The sequence below is a fragment of the Bos mutus genome, chromosome 15 (assembly GCF_027580195.1).
Source record: "Bos mutus isolate GX-2022 chromosome 15, NWIPB_WYAK_1.1, whole genome shotgun sequence".
NCBI classification, from domain to species: domain Eukaryota; kingdom Metazoa; phylum Chordata; class Mammalia; order Artiodactyla; family Bovidae; genus Bos; species Bos mutus.
This window is the reverse complement of record NC_091631.1, coordinates 678,914-701,899: the sequence shown is the minus strand read 5'-3', so window position 1 is coordinate 701,899 and position 22,986 is coordinate 678,914. Positions and strand designations below refer to the sequence as shown.

Sequence of the window (22,986 nt, the reverse complement as noted above, 5' to 3'; positions counted from 1 at the left end):
AAAACTCATTTATTTGAGAACTGAAATGTCTTTATAGACCATTTAGTCCAACCTAATAGGTGCACAGATAAGGAGGCTTAAACCAGGAGGGGGCTATGACTTGCCCAAGATCACAGCGAGTTCCTGACTGAATCGGGTCTACTGGTCAGATCCTCTGAACCCAGATCTGGGCCTTTTACTCACTAACTTTCTTGAGATTGTGACCAGTCCTGAGATTCCATGACTATGACTCAGCGGTTCTATAATTCCAAGACAAAGCACAATGGCAGTGCTCCAGACAGCCTTGGTACAGAAGAACATGATCTAGGCTGAAGCATCAACTGAACCATTTTCTTTGTTTCACTTCAAAATCTCAACTACACCATCATGGATTCAAGAGCTGCACACAGTCCTGTGTTTCTAGTATTTCCTCCAGACATCACTATGCCTGAATTTCAGTCAGGGGATATTACAGGCACAACCTATGACTCTAGCATGCCCTTTCCAAAATTACTTGCTACAAGAATGAAAATCTTAGGGGTGAGTAAGATTTTCCCCCATGTAAATCCTACAGAGGGTATGTTAGAGGCTTAATGTTTGTTAGCCCCCAATTTGTATCTGAAATCCTAAGCTTAATGTGATGGTATTTGGAGATGGGGTTTTCGGGAGGTCATATGTTTCCGATGGTGGAGCCTGCATGAATGGGGGATTAGAGCCCTTGTAAGGAGAGGCCAGAAAGCTAGCTAGCTTTCTTTCAACAACAGCACTCTGCAACCTGGCAGAGGACCTCCTTCAGAACCCAACCATGCCGGGAATCTGACCTCAGACTTTGGGTCTTCAGAACTATGAGAAATACATTTCTGCTGTTTGTAAGCCACTCAGTCCATGGTACTTTGTTAAAGAAGCCTGAACTAAGACAGTGGGTAAGAAGAGAAGGGGGAAAAAAAAAAATATATATATATATATATATATACGGTAGAATGATGTTTATTAAATTTATTTTATTGAAGTGTAGTTTATTTACAAAGTTGTGCTACTGAGTTACAAGGGAAGACCTATATCTTCTCTATTTATCTGTTGATAAAACATTTAGGTTGCTTCTGTCTTGCCTACTGAAAACAGTCTGCTATGAACATTGCAAGGGCTTCCCTCGTATCTCAGCTGGTAAAGAATCTGCCTGCAATGCAGGAGATCCCAGTCCGATTCCTGAGTTGGGAAGCTCCACTAGAAAAGGGATAGGCTACTCATTCCAGTGTTCTTGGGCTTCCCTTATGGCTCAGCTGGTAAAGAATCCGCCTGCAATGTGGGAGACCTGGGTTCAATCCCTGGGTTGGGAAGATCCCCTGGAGAAGGGAATGGCTACCCACTCCAGTCTTCTGGCCTGGAGAATCCCACGGAGTGTATAGTCCATGGAGTTGAAAAGAGTCAGACATGACTGAGCACCTTTCACTTTTCATGAACATTGCAGTGCATGTATCTTTTTGAATTATAGTTTTGTATGGATATATGCTCACGAATTAGATTTCTGGATCATATGACAATACCATTTTTAGCTTTTTAAGGAACCTCCAGTTTTCCACTCCCATCAACAGTGTAGGAAGGTTTCCTTGTATCCACAGCCTCTCCAGCATTTATTTTTGTATATATTTTTAGTGATGCTCATTGTGACCAGTGTGAGGTGGCACCTCCTTGTAGCTTTTCACTTCTTAATAATTAGTAATGTTGAGCATCTTTTCATGTGCCTGTTGACCATCTGTATGTCTTCTTTGGAGAAATACCTATTTATAGTCTATACATTTTTTGATTGGGCTGTTTGTTTTTTTGTTGAGTTGTGTGGGCTATTTGTATGTTTTGAAAATTAAGCCTTTGTTAGCTGCATCATTTGCAAATATTTTCTCCCGTTCTCTGGGCTGTCTTTTTGTTTTCTTTATGGTTGGTGACACCATGTTTCAAGGTAGGAGCCAGCTCCAAAGTTTATGCTCGTAAATTCAGGAGATGTTACCACTTCTATATCAATCCTGTGTAAGATGCTATGGAAAGGAAAACATTAAACGAATAAGCCAAGATCCCTGGACTCTTAAAAGTCACATAGTAAAAATCCCCAAACTGACTACCTGTACGATTTTTTTCCAGTCAAGTTCAGAAAAAAGAAAGGAAGGAGAAAATTGAATAGAAGTCAACACACTAAATTCTATATCCCAGGTTGTTCAGTTCTACAGTTTCATATTTTCCCAATGAAAAGTCAAAATTCAGTCTGACAACAATGATATGGTATTCATGTATGTGGAAACTTTTGCAGAAAATCTCCCTAATACTGTAAGTCTTCATCTATCCATCCATCTATCCACTTCATCAACATTAATTATCAATTATTTAGCAATCTTCTTTTCAGACAATGTGGGGATTCAGATATGTTTGAGGCTATGAAAGTGAAAGTGTTAGTAGCTCAGTTGTGTCCGACTCTTTGCGACTCCATAGACTATGGCCCACCAGCCTCCTCTGTCCATGGAATTCTCTGGGAAGGAGTACTGGAGTGGCCATTCCCTTCTTCAGGAGATCTTCCCTATCTAGGGATTAACCCAGGTCTCCTGCACTGCAGGCAGATTCTTTACTGTCTGAACCACTAGGGAAGCCGTTTGAAGCTATAATATCGCCCAAATCTTAGAAAATATCCTTTCAACACCCAGACCTCTAAGAATAGAAATAAATCAATATTTTTTTTCAGGAAAAATAAAGAGATTAGTACATAAATATGGTCCACTGACATGAGGAATGGGGCCATCAGTCTAAACTGCATTAGCACCTATTCAAATATAATGACATCCAAACTTCTGCTGAAGAGTGAAAATTATTTTTGAAATACACATTATTAAACTACATGCAGGAAACTATGTTTAACATTATGGGGCCTATAAAAACAAACACAATCTAGTTTCTCTCACTGAGGAGAGAAAATAAATAATTTAAAACTAATAGAATGAAAATGTTAATAACTGCATTTCAATGTAGCATTTACTAAAACTCATAAATGGTGTTGGTGGTGGGGCAGAAGAACCCAGAGGGGATGAGACAACATCATGGCAAATCTGAACACTGAAGAAGTGATGCAATTTTAGAAAGCAGAGAGGAGGGAGGTAGAATATTCTAGATGAAGAAAGCATAATGGACAAAAGTTCACAGTGGCACAGCTATCATGAATGGCAAAGGAGAGCTGGGAGAAAAAAGCTAGGCTTGAAAGATGTGAGAGGATTGAAAAAGGACAAAATAATAAACAACCAGGATGGATAAGTAAAGTGTGGTACAGCCACACAATGGAATATTATTCAGCAGTAAAAAGCAACGAGCCATCAGTCCACGAAGGGACAAGGAGGCCCTAAAGCACACACTGCTGAGCGAAGGAAGCCGGCTTGCAGAGGCCACCAACCATCACGTGATGCCAACTATACGACATCCCAGAAAAGCAAAACTACAGAGACGAAGCCATCAGCGGCTGCCAGGAGGCGAGGAGGGGAGGGCAGGATGAGCGGTGGAGGTGGGGGACTTATAGGGCAGGAAAAACTATTGTGTACCATAGTAAAGGATGGGTACGTGACGTTGTACATTTCCCCAAAGCCCTGGAACACAACACAGAGACTGAAAGTGTAAACTATGATCTCTGGCTGACAGTCGTGTGTCGAAGTTGGCTCATCAGTGTTAACAAAAGCACCATCCGGTGGGAGATGTTCATGTTCGGGTAGGAGGTGAAGGAAGGGGATAGGGCGATATATGGAAACTCTCTCCATTTTCCACTCAATGTTTCTGTGACTCTAAAACTACTTTTAAAAATAAAGCTTACTATTTTAAATAAGATGGTAAATATGGTAAATTTTATATGTACATTTTACCATGGTGTTAAAAAGTACAAAAAAATAGATACTAAGTGGTGAGGAGAAGTAACCAGGAAAGCAATTTGGAGACTTAATTTCCAGGAACCCTGTAAACCATCCTTACTCAGATTTTATAACATAGATAAGTATTAATATTTTCCAGTCTGTAAAATCAATAAAATTATCTAAGGAGCTTTATAAAATATACACCAAATCTCCAGACCTTGTTCTAGAACTACCTAATTACAATTTTGAGGGGATGGGGGCTGGAGACCATTTTCAACACTTTTCTGAATGAATTTGATGACCGCTGTGTTTCAAACAATACTGAGAAAAGTAATGGGATTGGGCTTCTCTTTTACAATGTCAAACAGGGAAAATGGATGCTCGTACAGAAAGGCCAGTGAGAAAACAATTTAAATCGTTTAGATGAACAGTAGCAGCCACTGAGCTGAACTTACTCCCCAGATATCAAGCTTTCCCACTGCAGGAGCAGTGACTGCCTGAGAACATTTAGGCCTTGAGAAGCAGAAGACGATGTGTGCCTGCTGGAAGACCTCCTGGCAAGGAAGGAAGAGAGAAGGGGATCAACTTCCCAACCACAGATGGAGAAAAGCTGAGAATATTCGCACTCACGCACTGACACATGGGAGGGGCTTGGGGTGCGTGAAACAGGTGCCCCGACACTGTGACGACAGAAAAACAGGAAAGAGCAAGGCCAAATATTTATGATTTTGAAAACAGAGGGAAGAGGAAAGCTTGGTTACTTTCTGATTGCAGGAGGTCAAGGGACATTCGAAGAGCAGAAGATGACTTTAAGCCTCAGAAAAAGATGATGCTAAAAACAAAGAAAGAGAGGGCAGAAAGAAGACAAGGTTCAAAGGGAGAAAAGGGAACTTGGTTCTGGCATATGGAACGCAAGGTGGCAGTGGGAGACTCAAGCGGTGGTGTTTGACGAGAGCTGAACTCGTGAGTGTGGAGGTGAGGAAGATGGCACCGTTTACAATGGACCTTTATAAACAGTACTTGCTATGGAAGTAGTGACATTGTACAGGAGACAGGGATCAGGACCACCCCGTGGAAAAGAAATGCACAGAAGCAAGATGGCTGTCTGAGGAGGCCTTACAAATAGCTGTGAAAAGAAGAGAAGCGAAAAGCAAAGGAGAAAAGGAAAGATATAAGCATCTGAATGCAGAGTTCCAAAGAGTAGCAAGGAGAGATAAGACAGCCTTCCTCAGTGATCAGTGCAAAGAAACAGAGGAAAACAACAGAATGGGAAAGACTAGAGATCTCTTCAAGAAAATTAGAGATACCAAGGGAACATTTCATGCAAAGATGGGCTCGATAAAGGACAGAAATGGTATGGACCTAACAGAAGCAGAAGATATTAAGAAGAGGTGGCAAGAATACACAGAAGAACTGTAAAAAAAAGATCTTCACGACCCAGATAATCACGATGGTGTGATCACTGACCTAGAACCAGACATCCTGGAATGTGAAGTCAAGTGGGCCTTAGAAAACATCACTACAAACAAAGCTAGTGGAGGTGATGGAATTCCAGTTGAGCTATTTCAAATTCTGAAAGATGATGCTGTGAAAGTGCTGCACTCAATATGCCAGCAAATTTGGAAAACTCAGCAGTGGCCACAGGACTGGAAAAGGTCAGTTTTCATTCTAGTCCCAAAGAAAGGCAATGCCAAAGAATGCTCAAACTACTGCACAATTGCACTCATTTCACATGCTAGTATGGAGAAGGCAATGGCAACCCACTCCAGGACTCTTGCCTGGAAAATCCCATGGACGGAGGGGCCTGGTGGACTGCAGTCCATGGGGTCGCTAGGAGTTGGACACGACTGAATGACTTCACTTTATTTTTTCACTTTCATGCATTGGACAAGGAAATGGCAACCCACTCCAGTGTTCTTGCCTGGAGAATCCCAGGGACGGGGGAGCCTGGTGGGCTGCTGTATATGGCATCGCACAGAGTCGGACATGACTGAAACGACTTAGCAACAGCAGCACATGCTAGTAAAGTAATGCTCAAAATTTTCCAAGCCAGGCTTCAGAAATACGTGAACCGTGAAATTCCAGATGTTCAAGCTGGTTTTAAAAAAGGCAGAGGAACCAGAGATCAAATTGCCAACATCTGCTGGATCATGGAAAAAGCAAGAGAGTTCCAGAAAAACATCTATTTCTGCTTTATTGACTATGCCAAAGCCTTTGACTGTGTGGATCACAATAAACTGTGGGAAATTCTGAAAGAGATGGGAATACCACACCACCTGACCTGCCTCTTGAGAAATCTGTATGCAGGTCAGGAAGCAACAGTTAGAACTGGACATGGAAAAACAGACTGGTTCCAAATAGGAAAAGGAGTACGTCAAGGCTGTATATTGTCACCCTGCTTATTTGACTTATATGCAGAGTACATCATGAGAAATGCTGGGCTGGAAGAAGCACAAGCTGGAATCAAGATTGCCAGGAGAAATATCAATAACCTCAGATATGCAGATGACACCACCCTTATGGCAGAAAGTGAAGAGGAACTAAAAAGCCTCTTGATGAAAGTGAAAGAGGAGAGTGAAAAAGTTGGCTTAAAGCTGAACATTCAGAAAACGAAGATCATGGCATCTGGTCCCATCACTTCATGGGAAATAGATGGGCAAACAGTGGAAACAGTGTCAGACTTTATTTTTCTGGGCTCCAAAATCACTGCAGATGGTGACTGCAGCCATGAAATTAAAAGACGCTTACTCCTTGGAAGGAAAGTTATGACCAACCTAGATAGCATGTTCAAAAGCAGAGACATTACTTTGCCAACAAAGGTCCATATAGTCAAGGCTATGGTTTTTCCTGTGGTCATGTATGAATGTGAGAGTTGGACTGTGAAGAAGGCTGAGTGCCGAAGAATTGATGCTTTTGAACTGTGGTGTTGGAGAAGACTCTTGAGAGTGCCTTGGACTGCAAGGAGATCCAACCAGTCCATTCTGAAGGAGATCAGCCCTGGGATTTCTTTGGAAGGAATGATGCTAAAGCTGAAACTCCAGTACTTTGGCCACCTCATGTGAAGAGTTGACTCATTGGAAAAGACTCTGATGCTGGGAGGGATTGGGGGCAGGAGGAGAAGGGGACGACAGAGGATGAGATGGTTGGACAGCATCACTGACTTGATGGACGTGAGTCTGAGTGAACTCCGGGAGTTGGTGATGGACATGGAGGCCTGGCATGCTGCGATTCATGGGGTCGCAAAGAGTCGGACATGACTGAGTGACTGAACTTAACTGAACTGATGGAAGTAGGGGAGCTTAGTGTCTGAGAAGGTGGACTGGGAATACATGAAGACAGAAGACGCAGACTCATATATTACACCTTCTAATCACTGCATCATTCTCACCAACCAAAACAGTACTTGGTGTTGTAGGGCATCACAAATGTGGCACAGAGAGAAAAAAAATAGAAAAATGTAGAAAAGATGGGGGTGCTCTGGGCCCTGGGAGATGACGGTACCTCCACAGGCTCAGAGGACTGGTCATCAGCAGAAGGGTTTTCTGACTGTCCACTACTTGAGGCCAGGCTGGTATGGTGATTTATTATTTTTTTATTGGAGTATAGTTAGCTTCCCAGGTGACTCAGTGGTAAAGAATCCGCCTGCCAATGCAGGAGACATGGGGGGTAGGGTTGACCTCCTGGAGCAGAAATGGCATTCTACTCGTGTTCTTGCCTGGAAAATTCCATGGACAGAGGAACCTGGCAGGCTGCAGTCCATGGGTCACAAATGAAAGTGGAAGTGCAGTCGCTCAGTCGTGTCCGACTCTTTGCGACCCCGTGGACTGTAGCCTGCCAGGCTTCTCAGTCCATGGGATTTTCCAGGCAAGAGTACTGGAGTGGGTTGCCATTCCCTTCTCCAGGGGACCGTCCCTATCGAGGGATTGAACCCAGGTCTCCTGCATTGTAGGCAGACGTCACAAATAGTGGGACATGGCGACTAAGCACGCATGCATAACTGCTTTACAAGGATGTGTTAATTCCTGCAGTCGTGAATCAGCCATATGTATCTGTTTATCCCCTCCCTCTTGAGTCTTCCTCCTTTTCCACTCACCTAGGTCATCACCAAGCAGCTAAGCTCCCTGTGCTATGGTGATTTAGAATTAGGTGTTTTTCAGACTCTATCACTTATACGACAAAGCCTTTGAGGTTTCTCCCCCAGCTTTACTGAGACATAATTGACATATAACATTGTGTAAATTTAAGGTGTACAATGTGATGATTTGATACACATACGTATTGCAAAATGTTTATACAGTAAGGTTAGTTATCACTCCTTCGCCTCATACAATTACTGTTTTTATTGTGGGAGTGGTGGCGAGAACATTAAAGCTTGGCTCTCACAGCAGCTTTAGGTCCACAATGCTGTCTTGCTAACTACGGTCACTACGCTGGAGTCTGGATCCCCAGAATGTAACACCAAACATCTGTTCCCTTTGACAAACATCTCCCCATTTCCCTGCCCCCCAGTCCCTAGCAATCACCATACTACTCTCCGTTCCTGTGAGTTTGATGTTTTTTTAAAATAATTTCATTTATTTTTGGCTGTGCTGGGTCTTCATTGCTGTGCGGGCTTTTCTCCAGCTGCGGTGAGCGGGCCGCTCTGCGGTCGTGGTGAGCAGGGTTCAGCAGCTGCGGCTCAGTAGCTGTGGTTTCCCGGCTCTACAGCACAGGATCAATAGCTGTGGTGCACGGGCTCACTTCGTCCTCGGCATGTGGGATCTTCCTGGACCTGGGATCGGACCCATGTCTCCTTCGTTGGCAGGCGAATTCTTTACCACTGAGCCACCAGGGAAACCCCGAGTCTGAAGGTTTTAGATTCAGCATATAAAGGCCATAACGTGGTATTTGCCTTTTCTTTTGACTTACTTCACTTAGCACAATGCCCACAAGATCCATCAATGTCGTTGTAGAGCAGGATTTCTTTTTGTGATTGAATAATATTCCTGTGTGTGTGTGTCTTTATCCACGCATCTGCCAGTGAACCTTTAGGGTGTTTCTCTGTGTTGCCTACTGTGAATAGTGCTGCAATTACCTCGAGAGTATAGACAGCTCTTCGAGAGAGTGACTCTGCACGTATACCCAGGAGTGGAGTTGCCGGATCACATACCAGTACTGTTTCTCACTGAGGAATCCCCACACTGTCTGCGCAGTGACACAGCCGCACCAGGAGTGCACAAGGGCTCTCTCTTCTCAACATCCGCTCTAGCGTTTGCTCCCTTGTCTCTTTTATGACCGCCATCCTAATAGGTGTGAAGTGATATCTATTTGTGGTCTTTATTTGCATTTCCCTGATGCTTGGAGAGTTTAAGACAGACTTCTCAGCCTCACCTGGAGAGTCTTTTTAGTAAGTACAGGATATGACCTGAGAGTCTGCATTTCTAATTCCCAGGTGATCCTAATGTTCCCAATCCACAGACTACATTTTCAGGAGCAGGGAATTCGATCATTTTACCTCTCATCAATCACTGGACAGAGGGATCAAGAAAATATCTGTAGAAGCTTCTACTGTCATCATAAAGAAGCGCCTACCATACTTCCCTCATTTAAAAACGGGGGTAATTTCCTTTTAAGCAGAAGGAGATCTCCTCAATTCTCCCAGGAAGCCCGCCACTCCGGTCTCTTCTCACCAGGACGTTCTCCTCTGCTTGCAGGCTGTCCAGATCCTGCTTGGGGCGATGAACTTCTCTTTTGGAACCGCTCTCCTTTTCACCTTGGAAGATCCATACCCAAGGTTCCCCTTTATATTTATTTCAGGATATCCATTCTGGAGCTCCGTTTTGGTGAGTATAAGTCAGTCAGATTCAATTTGAAGTCATGTCAACAGGGATTTTAAGGAGTTCTTAGTAATGAAATGAACTATGCTGAGTTGTATGATATGGTTTGAAAAATCAAAATCAAATTTAACTCTGTTGAAATGATTTCCCCATTAACTCGTCAGTTACTCGTATTCCATCATTGGTCTTGAGGTTCCTTTGGGAGTATTTGCTTGGGTCTTGACACCATTCGTCCACTCATCCATTCAAAATGAATTACTATTACAAGTCAGATATGGAAGACCCTGGTGTAGGAAATGGCAACCCATTTCAGTATTCTTGCCTGGAAAATCCCATGGACGGAGGAGCCTGGAGGGCTACAGTCCATAGGGTCACAAAAAGTTGGGCACAACTAAGCAACTTCAGTTTCACTAAGGAAAACAGCATAGAGGTTTCACAAAAAGTTATTAAAAATAGATTTATGACCCTGAAATTCCACCTCTAGGAATATACCCGAAGGGAGTAACAGCACTTGGTCAGAAGCATCTCTGCACTTCTGTGTTCACAGCAATGATTACAATAGGCAAGGCATGGTGCAACCTAGACGTCCAGCAACAGACGAATGAAGAGGCGGTGGCACAACACACACAGCGAAACACCACTCAGTCTTGTTCATAAGAAAATGAGGATATTCTGCCACCTGTGACAACACGAATGGACTTCGAGGGCATTATGCCAACTGAAACGTCAGACAGAGAAACACAAGTACCAGATGGTCTTGCTTACATGTGGACTCCAGGAAAGAGGCCAGGGGGATGGGCAGAGGTGAGCAGGGAGCTGAGTGAATCTGCTCTAAAGGCACACACTTCCAGTGTGAGATACGTAACTGCCAGAAATGCAGTGCACAACATTATGACCACAGTTAACACCGCCATGTGATACATGGGAAAAACTTTAAGAGGGTGGATCCTAAGAGTTCTCATCACAAGGAAACTTTTTCCTTTCTCTTTTCCTTTATTTGATACTTATATGAGACTATGAGTGGATGGTAACTAAATGTATGGGGTAATCTTCTCATGATACACGTAAGTCAAATCATTAAGTTGGATACCCTAAACCGATGCAGTGCTATACTTCCCTTATATCTCAATACATCTGAGTGGGGGAGAGGGGCAAAGAAAAAGAATAATGCGTGAGCCCTTCCCTCAGAGGGCTCTCACATCCAGCAAGAGAGAAAACATGCAAACAGGTCATTTCAAACTGGTCGATAGATATCACAGAGCCACAAAAACTGCTTATATAAGCAGAGAGGAAAGATCAATTTCCTCTTTAGAGAAGTGGAGAAGCAGCTAGGATTTCTCAGATGTGCCTTTGAGCTGCACAGAAGCATTTAATCACATTCAATAAGCATTGTTTTAGCACCTATTCTAGTACCAGAAAACTGGCAGTGTCTGGGGATTCTGAGAAACGGCAGTCCCTGGTCTCAAGGTCTCAGCTGCGTAGTTAGTGTCAGTCGCTCAGACGTGTCCAGCTCTTTGCGACGCCATGGACTCTAGCCCGCCAGGTTAGAACACTGGAGTGGGGCTGCCATTTCCTTCTCCAGGGAATCGTCCCTGCCCAGGAATTGAACCTGGGTCTCCTGCGTCTCCTGCCTTGGCAGGCAGCTGAGTCAAGTGTCGGAGAATTATCGTCTGGTGTGATGGGTGATGATAAAGGACACACAAGGTGCTGCTGTGCTGCTGCTGAGTCGCTTCAGTCACGTCCGACCCTGTGCGACCCCACAGACGGCAGCCCACCAGGCTCCCCCGTCCCTGGGATTCTCCAGGCAAGAACACTGGAGCGGGTTGCCATTTCCTTCTCCAGTGCAGGAAAGTGAAAAGTGAAAGTGAAGTCGCTCAGTTGTATCCGACTCTTAGTGACCCCATGGACTGCAGCCCACCAGGCTCCTCCGTCCATGGGATTTTCCAGGCAGGAGTACTGGAGTGGGGTGCCATTGCCTTCTCCACACACAAGCTGACTCTGCAGAACAGAGGGCAGGTTCTCCAGAGACATCTGCAGCTTGACTGACAGTCAAAGGATGAGTGGTTCACCTGGCGGGAAGGAAAGGAGCGGGGCGGTCGGGCGTTAGAGGCAGTGCTGTCTTGCTGCATACCAAGGAAGGATCACAGGCAAAGGCTTAAGGTACGGGAGGGCATCTTGGCATCTTCTCTTCTGAGAACCCAGTCCAGCCCAGACAGCGAGAGTGGCAGGATGGAGCTGAAGACTCCAGTCCACATGACTAGAAATTTAAAACAGATACACTGTAATCAGACTGGAAGTTTCCACCAGAGGATAACAATACACAGCATGGCTCACCTCCATGGAAACTGCCAGGATTTTTCCAGAATTTCCAGCGTATTAGCTGCACCTCCATCTATGTTCTCATCCAAGAGAACACACTGGACTGCAAACGGTTCTGAAGGAGGCTTCTTGTAAGAATGGTGGAGTCCAGTCTCACTGGCTGTAAACCGATGGGACACCAGGCTCTCGTGGCATCAGAGCTGAGTCCACAACAGCTACGAAAGGAAGACAGATGAGAAAACAAAAGAGCCCAGTAAGGTTGAAAACTTCTCATGTTCAAATAGGCAGGACCAAAGCAAATTTCTAGTCCCGGATTTCCCCCACTATACACTTAGGACAATCATTAAGGCATCAGCGCCTCTCACTGCCTTGGGGACTGTGTGAACTAGGAAGGAGGGATGCAAAGGAAAGGGACAGCGGTCTGTTAACCACAAGAATTCTTTAAGTCGGTTCAACGTGTCCGTCACTAAGATACGTATTCTTTTTAACAGTTTGTTAATTCTGGAGCCTTTCTAGTTGCACTGGAAAGAAAAACCACAGAAACTCTGGTGAGTTATACATCCCCTTTTCTAAAGAATTTTAACGTTAAACAAATCATTCCAGCCTTGAAAACGAATTTGGAAAATCATTAAGCCACTATAACTCCACAAACTGCCAAGTCCTGACACCGGTCAATGGCGTTTACCCCCTTTTTCACAGAATCACAGAACACCAGTGCCATTTTCAGGGCACCTAGTTGAATTCTTAGACGCCGAGGCTTAATAAATGACTTGCCCACGTTACTCAGTCATATGGGGAGGACGGGCTTCAATGTTCTGGTAACTTCCTCATCCATTTTCTGTAATTCAACCTTGTAAGCAGAATCTCAAAATAAATAACCGTGTTAATGAATGCAAACTTCTAATTTACAAGTAAGTTATAGAGTATTTTCACTTTTCCCAAAGAAGCAAAGGCATGCGATACTAATTCATAGGCCAATCAATTATTTTCAGCAAAGGACATCACCTGGGGGCTTGTAGTTCTAGAAGAAAATAAAAATTGCAAAGAAATACAAGGTTTCATTAAACAATCATAAAATGAAAATGTCGACAGGCCACGACTTTTACTAGAGCATCAAAGGCAAGGTGATGTGGCTGCCCCCTAACTGTTAACTCCTCTTTTGTCTGCTGTGTGCTGCTTCCGGCGATTAAAAGGGGGGCAACTTAGGTACGGCTTTGGGGGGATGGAAGGGTTATGCCCAGTTCTCTGGATCCCCTCCTTTCTGTGGACGAGGACCTGAAGCCCACAGAGGTCATGTGAAGGCGCCTGAGCCGCTCTGGGGCATCTCAAGGCTGTGAGAACAGCCTGTTCTGCCGTGTCCATGGCTCTGTCCGTGCGCTGCACTGGGCTGTCACCGCATCCCGGCCTCACTCTCTTTCAGGTGACGCTGAGCCGAATAATGAACTCGCTGAGCGCCGTGGCAGCGGCAGCTGGAATCATCCTCCTCATCATTGGTTTCCTTATAGATCGAGACTTCTTGTGCGGCTATTCTGGAGAAGTTAGTGAGTGCCACGCGGTTACCACCCTATTCATTGTAAGTGTGCTGCACTTTTAGGGCGAGGAGAAATGGGTCTACTCAGGAGGGTTTATTAGCACCCGATTGGCATCAGCTAAAAAACACTGCAAACATGGGTATTGTCTTTTTTTTTTTTTTTTTAGCAAATTTAATCAATTTTGAACAGAGCAGGGTTAATTACAGATTAATAAATAAAAACAAACAATTTAAAAATTAGGGATAGAGTGAATTATGATAAGTGAGTAAGTTATAAGTGACTTTTCAATTGGCAAGAGAATTTTATCATCATTCAAAAGCACTAAACATCCCATGGAAAATAACATCTTATGGAGAAGGCACTGGCACCCCACTCCAGTAGTCTTGCCTGGAAAATCCCAGGGACAGAGGAGCCTGGTGGGCTGCCGTCTATGGGGTCACACAGAGTTGGACACGACTGAAGCGACTTAGCAGCAGCAGCAGCAGCAGCATGGGGAGAGAACTTTGTTAATCTGGAAAATACTTCTTGATTTTGTTCATCTGTGGTTCAAACCTGTTCTGATATAAAGCTCTCTGATTCAGACAATGGCTGTGTCAGTGTCCAAGTGTCTTCCATGACTCTCATTCTCAATGGTTTCACTTTCCTCCAGGTAATGCTGGCTGTTGGGCTTCAGTAACCCTTCTCCTCCAGGCCCCTTGCTGCTAATCATCAAGCTGTCTCACCATCCCCTCTCTGTTTGTCTTTCAGCTCTTTCATGACCTGAGGAACCAATCCCCTGTATTAAGTTTCCTCTGTTTTCAATATTTAGCATCATTTTTAATTTTCCTGCTTTAAGCTAAGTGATATGCCATTACCTTCTTACCTTCTGCACAAAATAAAGAAAACTGAAAAATGTAAGTAGGCCTTCTGTACTATAGTTAATATTCATTCAATCACAAGATGGGGAAAACCAGCCAAAACTTCCTTGCAAAATTGTATATTTAATGGCTCAGGTCTCATGGCATGACGAACTTCATCTCACTGGGTTGAATTCTTGTCTGTTTGTTTTGTTCCCTCTGATTTGACATCATTCTCAGGCTTAGTCTCACTTGATCATAATGCAAGTTCCAAAGAAGAATTTACTTGTCCAACAACTACCAGCCTCCTGGAAGTGGTCAGTCTTGATCGCTGGGTCAGCTCATTGGTTCTGCCCAGTTTGACGTAGTCTCTGCCAGTCACAAGTTGCTTCACTTCCTTAGCCCGTAGAGTCAGGCTACATCCAGTCCTGGTCCAGTTACTCTGCTTATTCTTATTGACATCATCAGAGTGGTGTTGGTGCATCTCTTTGAAGGTGTTGACAGAGTGAGTGAGAAGTTCAAGCAGAGCCTCCACATTGCCCTTCATATCTTGTGTATATGGGAGGCCATGAGGTGCAGAAAAACTGCAAGCAGCTTCCTTTTAGGAAGGTGTTTCTTTGGAGAATGGAACTTCCTCTGGTCCTTTTATATCAGCTGCCCTTGCTTGCTTGCCTTTGCAAGATGAGGAGGTTTTCTCTTCAACCACACTCAAAAAGTCCTGTGGAACACTCTTCAGTGTACATTTAAGCCTTTCTTCTTTTCCTTGACCATGAAAATCCTTTCTTCAATACTTGTCAAACTCAAAATTCTTTTCTGAGTTCTGATTTTGTGGCTTTATTGCTGTAACACCCATGGTGGTCCCAGCCAGTGAGATGTCCACAGCAGCATATGGACTGTGCTGGAGTACTTGCTGTGGGGTCTTGGCAGGACAAGACCGGATTCTGGTGTGTGAGACATGGTGTGCTCTGCCTGGCGGGAGCCCGGCCTCTGAGGAGTGTCCCTGGGGACCTGGGAGGATTTGTGATGGAAGACTTCTCACCCTTCTGTGCCCTTGTATAGGGCTGGCAGGCACAGCCATGTGGTGAGCCCACATCAGTTGTGGGGCCAAACCTGAGCAGTTTGCAGTGGGAAGGAGTTTGAGGCAAAGATGGGAGAGAATGCCGGGTATTGTCTTTTATTCACAAACATCTTACTGAAATCACAGTATCTGATAGACTGTTATGTCAGGCACTGTAAAATAGAGAATGAAGGCATCATAACCCCCACTTTTAGAAATTCACAAATAAAGAGATAAAAGAAGCATACCAGTAAATATAATCCACAAGATAAAGTGATATATTAAAAGAAAAGTGTGCATATAGCAATATGGTAATAGTTCACTCCTAGATGTACATATAGTCACATATGGAATATTTTTATGGTACTGGTTTTAATACTTAGACTGGACTTCTGATAAAACATGGTAGATAGAAAACAGGCATTTATTTCTTCTCTTTCCAAAATACCACTGAAGTTAGTGTGAGGAAATGGAAAAAAATATGAATCTACATGGAGAAAAAAATAGTGAGACTCCCAAATTGCTGAGAAAGCTAGAAAAGGGAGATCCTAATAAAAGAAAAAAACTTCATATGGCACATTCTAAGAAACACTGAGTGTCTGTACGTACGAGGACTATAGAAAGCAAGGCAGAAGAGAAGAAAATAGAGATGGTTCTGGTAATTGTTAACGGGGCTATTTGAATCAAACCTTCTCTGAAAACAAAGAAAAATGCTACATTAAAAAAACCACTTCAAAAACACAGAAGAGCTGAAGAGTCAACTGAAGCTCCTAGATCAATTTTTACACAAAAGCCTAATCTAAAAATCTATCAATGAGATGCCAAAGACCAACACAGCTGCTTCTCCTCAAGGCCTTTTCCACCTCTAGGAATATACCCAAAGGAAATAAAAGCACTTGGTCAAAAGCATATCTGCACTTCTGTGCAACACAACAAGGCCAATGTTGTCTAGCTGGAATCTGATTCCCAGCCTAAACGTAGGGCAGGAGAAAGAGGCCACAGCCCAGAGTCCACTCCAAGTATGAAGACTTAGAAAAGATCTCCACATTGAGAATAAAGATCTGGGTCCTTGATAGATTACTGTACCCTTCAGGTAAGGGCAAAAAGACATACAAAATCCTCTGCCCCATAACAGCAGAGAGAACTTACTGAACAGAATAAAGAAAGAAAGAAATCTCCTTGAGAAACTGTGGCCCTATACCAGATCCCCTGACAACCTCCTCCCACCCTGCACCCCAACCAGGACGTGAACCTTTGGTTAAAACAAACTGGGTGACCCCTGCACTGTTGCTGGGAATGCAAACTGGTGTGGCCACTACGGGGAAACTGGCGGCTCAAAGGTAAAGAGCCCGCCTCCAGGGCAGGAGGCACAGAGGCGCAGGTTCCATCCCTGGGTCAGGAAGATCCCCTGGAGAAGGAAATGGCAACCCACTCCAGTGTTCTTGCCGGAGAGTCCCATGGACGGAGGAGCCTGAGGGGCTACAAGAGACACGACTTGGTGACTAAACACCGACAACTATGGAAAACAGTGTGGAGGCTCCTGAAAAACTGAAAGTAGAGTTTCCATATGAAGCAGCACTCCCACTCTAGGCTTGCACCTGGGAGGAGCTATGGCTCAGAAAGGTACCTACACCACAGTGTTCATAGAGCACCATCTACTGTACTCAAGGCACGTTGCTTTTCCAAGCAGTCGGCTCTTCACATCAGGTGGCCAAAGTATTGGAACTTCAGCTTCAGCATCAGTCCTTCCAATGAATATTCAGGGTTGATTTTCTTTAGGATGGACTGGTTTGATCGCCCTGCTGTCCAAGGGACTCTCAAGAGTCTTCTCCAACACCACAGTTCAAAAGCATCAATTCTTCGGTGCTCAGCTTTCTTTATGGTCCAACTCTCACATTCGTACATGACTACTAGGAAAACCAGAGTTTTGACTATATGGACCTTGTCTGCAAAGTGATGTCTCTGCTTTTTAATATGCTGTCTAGGTTGGTCATAGCTCTTCTTCCAAGAAGCAAACATCTAATTTCATGGCTACAGTCACTGCCCAGAGTGATTCTGGAGCCCAAGAAAAATAAAATCTGTCACTGTTTCCATTTTCCCCTCATTTATTTGCCATGAAGTGCTGGGGCCAGATGTCATGATCTTCATTTTATGAATGTTGAGTTTTAAGCCGCCTTTTTCACTTTCGTTTTTCACCTTCATCAAGAGGCTCGTTCGTCCCTCTTTGCTTTCTGCCATTAAGTGATATCATCTGCATGTCTGAGGTTGTTGATATTTCTCCCAGCAATCTTGATTCCAGCTTGGGATTCACCCAGCCCAGCATTTCTCATGCAAGTACGTTAAATAAGCAGGGTGACAATATACAGCCTGGATGAAATCCTCTCCTCATTTTGAACCAGTCCATTGTTCTATGTCCAGTTCTAACTACTGTTTCTTGACCTGCATACAGGTTTCTCAGGAGGCAGGTAAGGTGGTCTGATAGTCCCATATCTTTAAGAATTTTCCAGTTTGCTGTGATCCACACAGTCAAAGGCTTTAGTACAGTTGTACTGCTGATCCTGTTCGTGACACCAATAGCCCTGCTGTTCATGCTGTCTGCACTGTTTGCTGAACCCAGGGTAGGCAAAGCGTGAGCCAAGAGGCTGGAGGAAGACTCCAGGGGCCTTAGGAATTGCAGACACATTTATCCTCTCCCGGCTGACACAGCAGCCATAACGACATACTCTGTAGCTCTCCTCTCGTGGCTGACCGACGGACGCAGCCGTGACGCAGCCATGATGCTGCCGCCTTGCAGGTGGAGCCCGTGCATCCCTACAGCACAAACCAGCTCGCGGCCAAGCGAGTCCCTCATGGCTCGTGTGGGCAAGACTGTCAGTGATCTCAGCTGTTACATAACTATTATTTACAAAACATGGGGTGAGACAGTCTTCTTGGCTAATTTGCTTTCTCCCCTCACTCGTCAGAGAAGCAGAAGTAGATGTTTTGCTGTAATTCCCTTGCTTTTTCTATGATTCAACAGATGCTGGCACTCTGACCTCTGGTTCTCTTTCTTTTCTGATGTACATATGGAAGTTCTCGGTTCACATACTGTTGAAGCCGAGCATGAAGGATTTTGAACTCTACCTTGCTAGTATGTGTAATGAGAGCAATTGTGTGGGAGTTTGAACATTCTTTGGGATTGGAATGAAAACTGACCTTTTCCAGTCTTTTGACAACTGCTGAGTTTTCCAAATTTGCTGGCATATTAAATGCAGCACTTAAAGAGCATCATCTTTTAGGATTTTGAATATGTATATATGTATACACACACACTTCAGTCGTGTCCGACTCTGTGCGACCCCATAGATGGCAGCCCACCAGGCTCCCCCGTCCCTGGGATTCTCCAGGCAAGAACACTGGAGTGGGTTGCCATTTCCTTCTCCAATGCATGAAAGTGAAAAGTGAAAGTGAAGTTGCTCAGTTGTATCCGACTCTTAGCGACCCCATGGACTGCAGCCCACCAGGCTCCTCCATCCATGGGATTTTCCAGGCAAGAGTACTGGAGTGGGGTGCCATTGCCTTCTCCAATACACACACACACACACACACACACACACACATATATTTATATATATAATTATTTGTTGTTTAATCACCAAGTAATGTACAACTCTTTTGTGACCCCATGGGCTGTAGCCTGTCAGGCTCCTCTGTCCATGTGACTTCCCAGGCAAGAATACTGGAGTGGGTCATTATTTCCTTCTCCAGGGATCTTCCTAACCCAGGAGTCAGACCCACATCTCCTACATCCCCTGCATTGGCAGGCGCCTGCCAATGCAGGAGATGTGGGTTTGACCTCTGGAGGAGGAAATAGCAACCCACTCCAGTATTCCTGCCTGAAAAATCCCATGAATAGAGGAGCCTGGAGGGTTGCAGTCCATGGGATCCCGAAGAGTCAGGCACAACTGAGCACGCACGTGCTTATACATATATAAAACGTCTTAATGCATGCACCTGTTTGTGGCCGTTTCAGTTGCCTCCGTGGCCTGCCCGTTGGAAACAGTGCTGCGGTGAACGCTGGGGAGCAGCATCTTTTTGAACTTCAGTTTTGTCTGTTAATATCCCGGGACTGGGACCCCTGGATCACATGGTGACGCTGGTTTCAGTATCTTAAGGAACCTTCATACTGTTTTCCATAGTGGATGCAACAATTTACATTCTCACCAAAAGAAAACCACTGCGTCTTGATTATGGCAGTTTGGTAATAAGTCTGAAAAGGGGAAGTGCAAGTTCTCAAGCTTGTTTTTCTTTTTCTGAATTGTTCTAGCTGCTATGGGCCCTCCTCCACATGAATTTAGGCTCATCCAGTCAATTTGGGGAAAAGAAAAGCCAATTGGAATTTTTATAGGTATTACATTGAATCTGTAGACCATTATTGATGCCGTGATATACACAGTTGTTTGATCCATGAACCTCTTCATTTGATTAGTTCTTTAATTTCTTTGTCAATGACTTTCAGTATACAAGTCTGTACTTCTTTTGTTAAATTTATTCCTTATTCTTTTTTTATGCTATTACAAAGTTAAGGTTTCCCAGGTGGCACAACCCACCTGCCAATCCAGGAGACTTAAGAGACATGGGTCAGGAAGGTCCCCTGGAGGAGGGCATGGCAACCCACTCTCATATTCTTGCCTGGAGAATTCCATGGGCAGAGGAGCCTGGAAGGTTATAGCCCATGGGGTCACAAAGAGTTGGACGCAACTGAAGTGATTTAGCACACATACATGCACAAATGGAATTGCTTTCTAAATTCTATTTTTGCAATATTCATTGCTACTGTGTGGAAATACAGTTGATCTTTATATTAATAGACTATATACTCTCACTCTAACTTATTATTTGTAATACTTATTAGAGGATTCCTTAGGCTATTTTATATACAAGAACATCAGTTCAGCACAGTCGCTCAGTCGTGTCCAACTCTTTGCGAACCCATGAACCTCAACACACCAGGCCTCCCTGTCCATCACCAACTCCCGGAGTTCACCCAAACCCATGTCCATTGAGCCGGTGATGCCATCCACCCATCTCATCCTCTGTTGTCCCTTTCTCCTCCTACCTTCAATCTTTTCCAATGAGTCTTTTCCAATGAGTCAGCTCTTCACATTAGGTGGCCAAAGTATTGGAGTTTCAGCTTCAACATCAGTCCTTCCAATGAACACCCAGGACTGATTTCCTTTAGGATGGACTGGTTGGATCTCCTTGCAGTCCAAGGGACTCTCAAGAGTCTTCTCCAATACCACAGTTTAAAAGCATCAATTCTTCAGTGCTCAGCTTTCTTTATAGTTCAACTGTCACATCCATACATGACCAGTGGAAAAACCATAGCCTTGACTAGACAGACCTTTGTTGGCAAAGTAATGTCTCTCTTTCTTAATATGCTGTCTAGGTTGGTCATAACTTTCCTTCCAAGGAGTAAGCGTCTTTTAATTTCATGGCTGCAATCACCATCTGCAGTGATTGTGGAGCCCAGAAAAATAAAGTCTGACACTATTTCCACTGTTTCCCCATCTATTTCCCATGAAGTGATGGGACCGGCTGCCATGATCTTAGTTTTCTGAACGTTGAGCTTTAAGCCAACTTTTCCACTTTCCTCTTTCACTTTCATCAAGAGGCTCTTTAGTTCTTCTTCACTTTCTGCCATAAGGGTGGTGTCATCGTATGCAAATTCAGATAGCTTTCCTTCTCTTCCAATATGGATGCTTTCTTTTCTTTTTCTGTTCAGCTGCCCTGGCTGGAACATCCAGCACAATGTTGGACTGAAGCTGCAGGAGCAGACAGACGTCCTTATTTTTCTCCTCTACTTTGGGAGAAAACATCTAGTCTTTCACCCTGAAGTAGAACGTTGTCTGAGAACTTGTTTCTGGTTGAGGACATTCTCTCCTCTTCCTACTGTGTTGAATGTTTTTGTAATGGTGATAAATTAGTTACATGCTTTTTCTCAGCTTACCTATTGAGACGATCATGTGGTTTTGTCCTTTATTCTATTGATATGGTATATTGCATTGATTTTTTTACCCTAAATAAACCTTAGGTTCTTGAGATAAATCCCACATGGTCATCGTACAGAATCCTTTTTAAGTGTTGTTGGATTCAGCTTCCTAGTATCTTGTTAGAAGATTTCTGCATCTGTATTTATAAAAGATCTTGATCTATAGTTGTCCTTTTTGTGTGATGCCTTTGATTCTGTGTCTGGTTAAAACTGGCCTTACAGAATGAGCTGGGAAGTATTCTCTACTCTTATATTTTTGGGGGAATTTGTGAAGCAATGGTATTGTCAGTAAACATTTGGAAGAATTCACCAACAAAGTCTCCTGGCCTTGGGCTTTTCTCTGTAGAAGTTATATAATTACTTGTTATAGATATACTCAAATGTTCTCTCTCTTCTTGGGTTAATGTCAGTAGTTTGTGTCTTTTTAGGAGTGTGTCTCTCTGTTGGCATTAGTGAATGCAGAATACGCCAGTAACAATTTCCAAAGATGACCTTGGCGGTCCTACGTGTGTAGGACCGTCTACCAATAATCAAGAACTCTGAACTAGCAGCGAGGGGAGGAAAGGGCCAAGACGAAGAGCACATCGCCATCAGCAGTGTCTGTCACTCTGAGCCAGGCGGGGTGGGGAGCTTTGTTTCAATCATCTTGAGTGGAAGCAGTTTACTTGGTAATTCTGAGGCACTTGCACCCCCTGTCTGCGAGCTGTCCTGTCTTTTGGACCATTTACTTCTGGAGAAATGCTAGAAGAGTAGAGCTTAAGGTCAGGAAAGGTGTGTGGGGTAGTGGTGGTGGTTAGCAAGGTCTTACTGAACAAGGCTCAAGTGTATTCTTTCTCTGATGAAGTTTCTGAAATACCCAAGCTCCTGCCTAAGTTGGCAAAGAATGATAAATAGCTGTCAAAGGAAAGTAATCTGTATCAGAGGGGAAAACTGACAAATTTATTATATCATCCATGTTCTCAGGATGGGAGTCAAATCCATTGAAATACTGATTGAAATATAACACAGAATTAATTTCTAAGGACTCACAATGATTAACTGGGAAGTAAGAAGTTTGAGGAATAGTGACAGCCTTGGAAAATCCATCCCTCCCTGCTGACAAAAGGAATCAGCTGCCTCTGACAGGTGGAATTTGTCAGAAAGAATCTATCCCACAGCAAATTTCTTACACATAAATAAAACTAAAAAAAAAAAAATCTAATATTTTAAGGAGGAATCCAAGATAGTTGTTTCTAGAAGGGATATTGCTCAAAGAGACCTTTTACACATTAGTCTCTGTGGCTGGGTAAGGATGACAAAACCTGAAATGACTCCTGCCCTGTGACCTATTCTTACACATGTAGAGAAACACAGATAGGAGGCAGATGGGCAGACAGGATGGCTAGTGGCAAAGCTTGGGCAGGCCTTCACCGAGAAAAAAGAACACAAGAACAAATCTGGAGAGATAATGCAAAAGGACTCTGGGAGACCAGCGTCCTGGACAAATAAATAAACCCTGCTCGATGAAAAGGGCTACAGTCACCTCACCATCAAGGACAGTCAAA

At 43.9% G+C, this 22,986-nt stretch overlaps 1 protein-coding gene across 1 annotated transcript in view; it reads left to right on the top strand.

The window, feature by feature from the left end:
- The first annotated feature begins 366 nt into the window (after positions 1-366).
- The window catches only part of LOC102266795 (membrane-spanning 4-domains subfamily A member 5), a 28,809-nt gene continuing 6,189 nt past the window's right edge, over positions 367-22,986 (top strand). Inside the window, exons 1-4 of the mRNA XM_005906419.2 lie at positions 367-519; positions 9,545-9,673; positions 12,478-12,534; positions 13,407-13,559. Of these exons, the coding sequence (XP_005906481.2) occupies positions 367-519; positions 9,545-9,673; positions 12,478-12,534; positions 13,407-13,559 (492 nt within the window). The remainder of the gene's footprint in view (positions 520-9,544; positions 9,674-12,477; positions 12,535-13,406; positions 13,560-22,986) is intronic.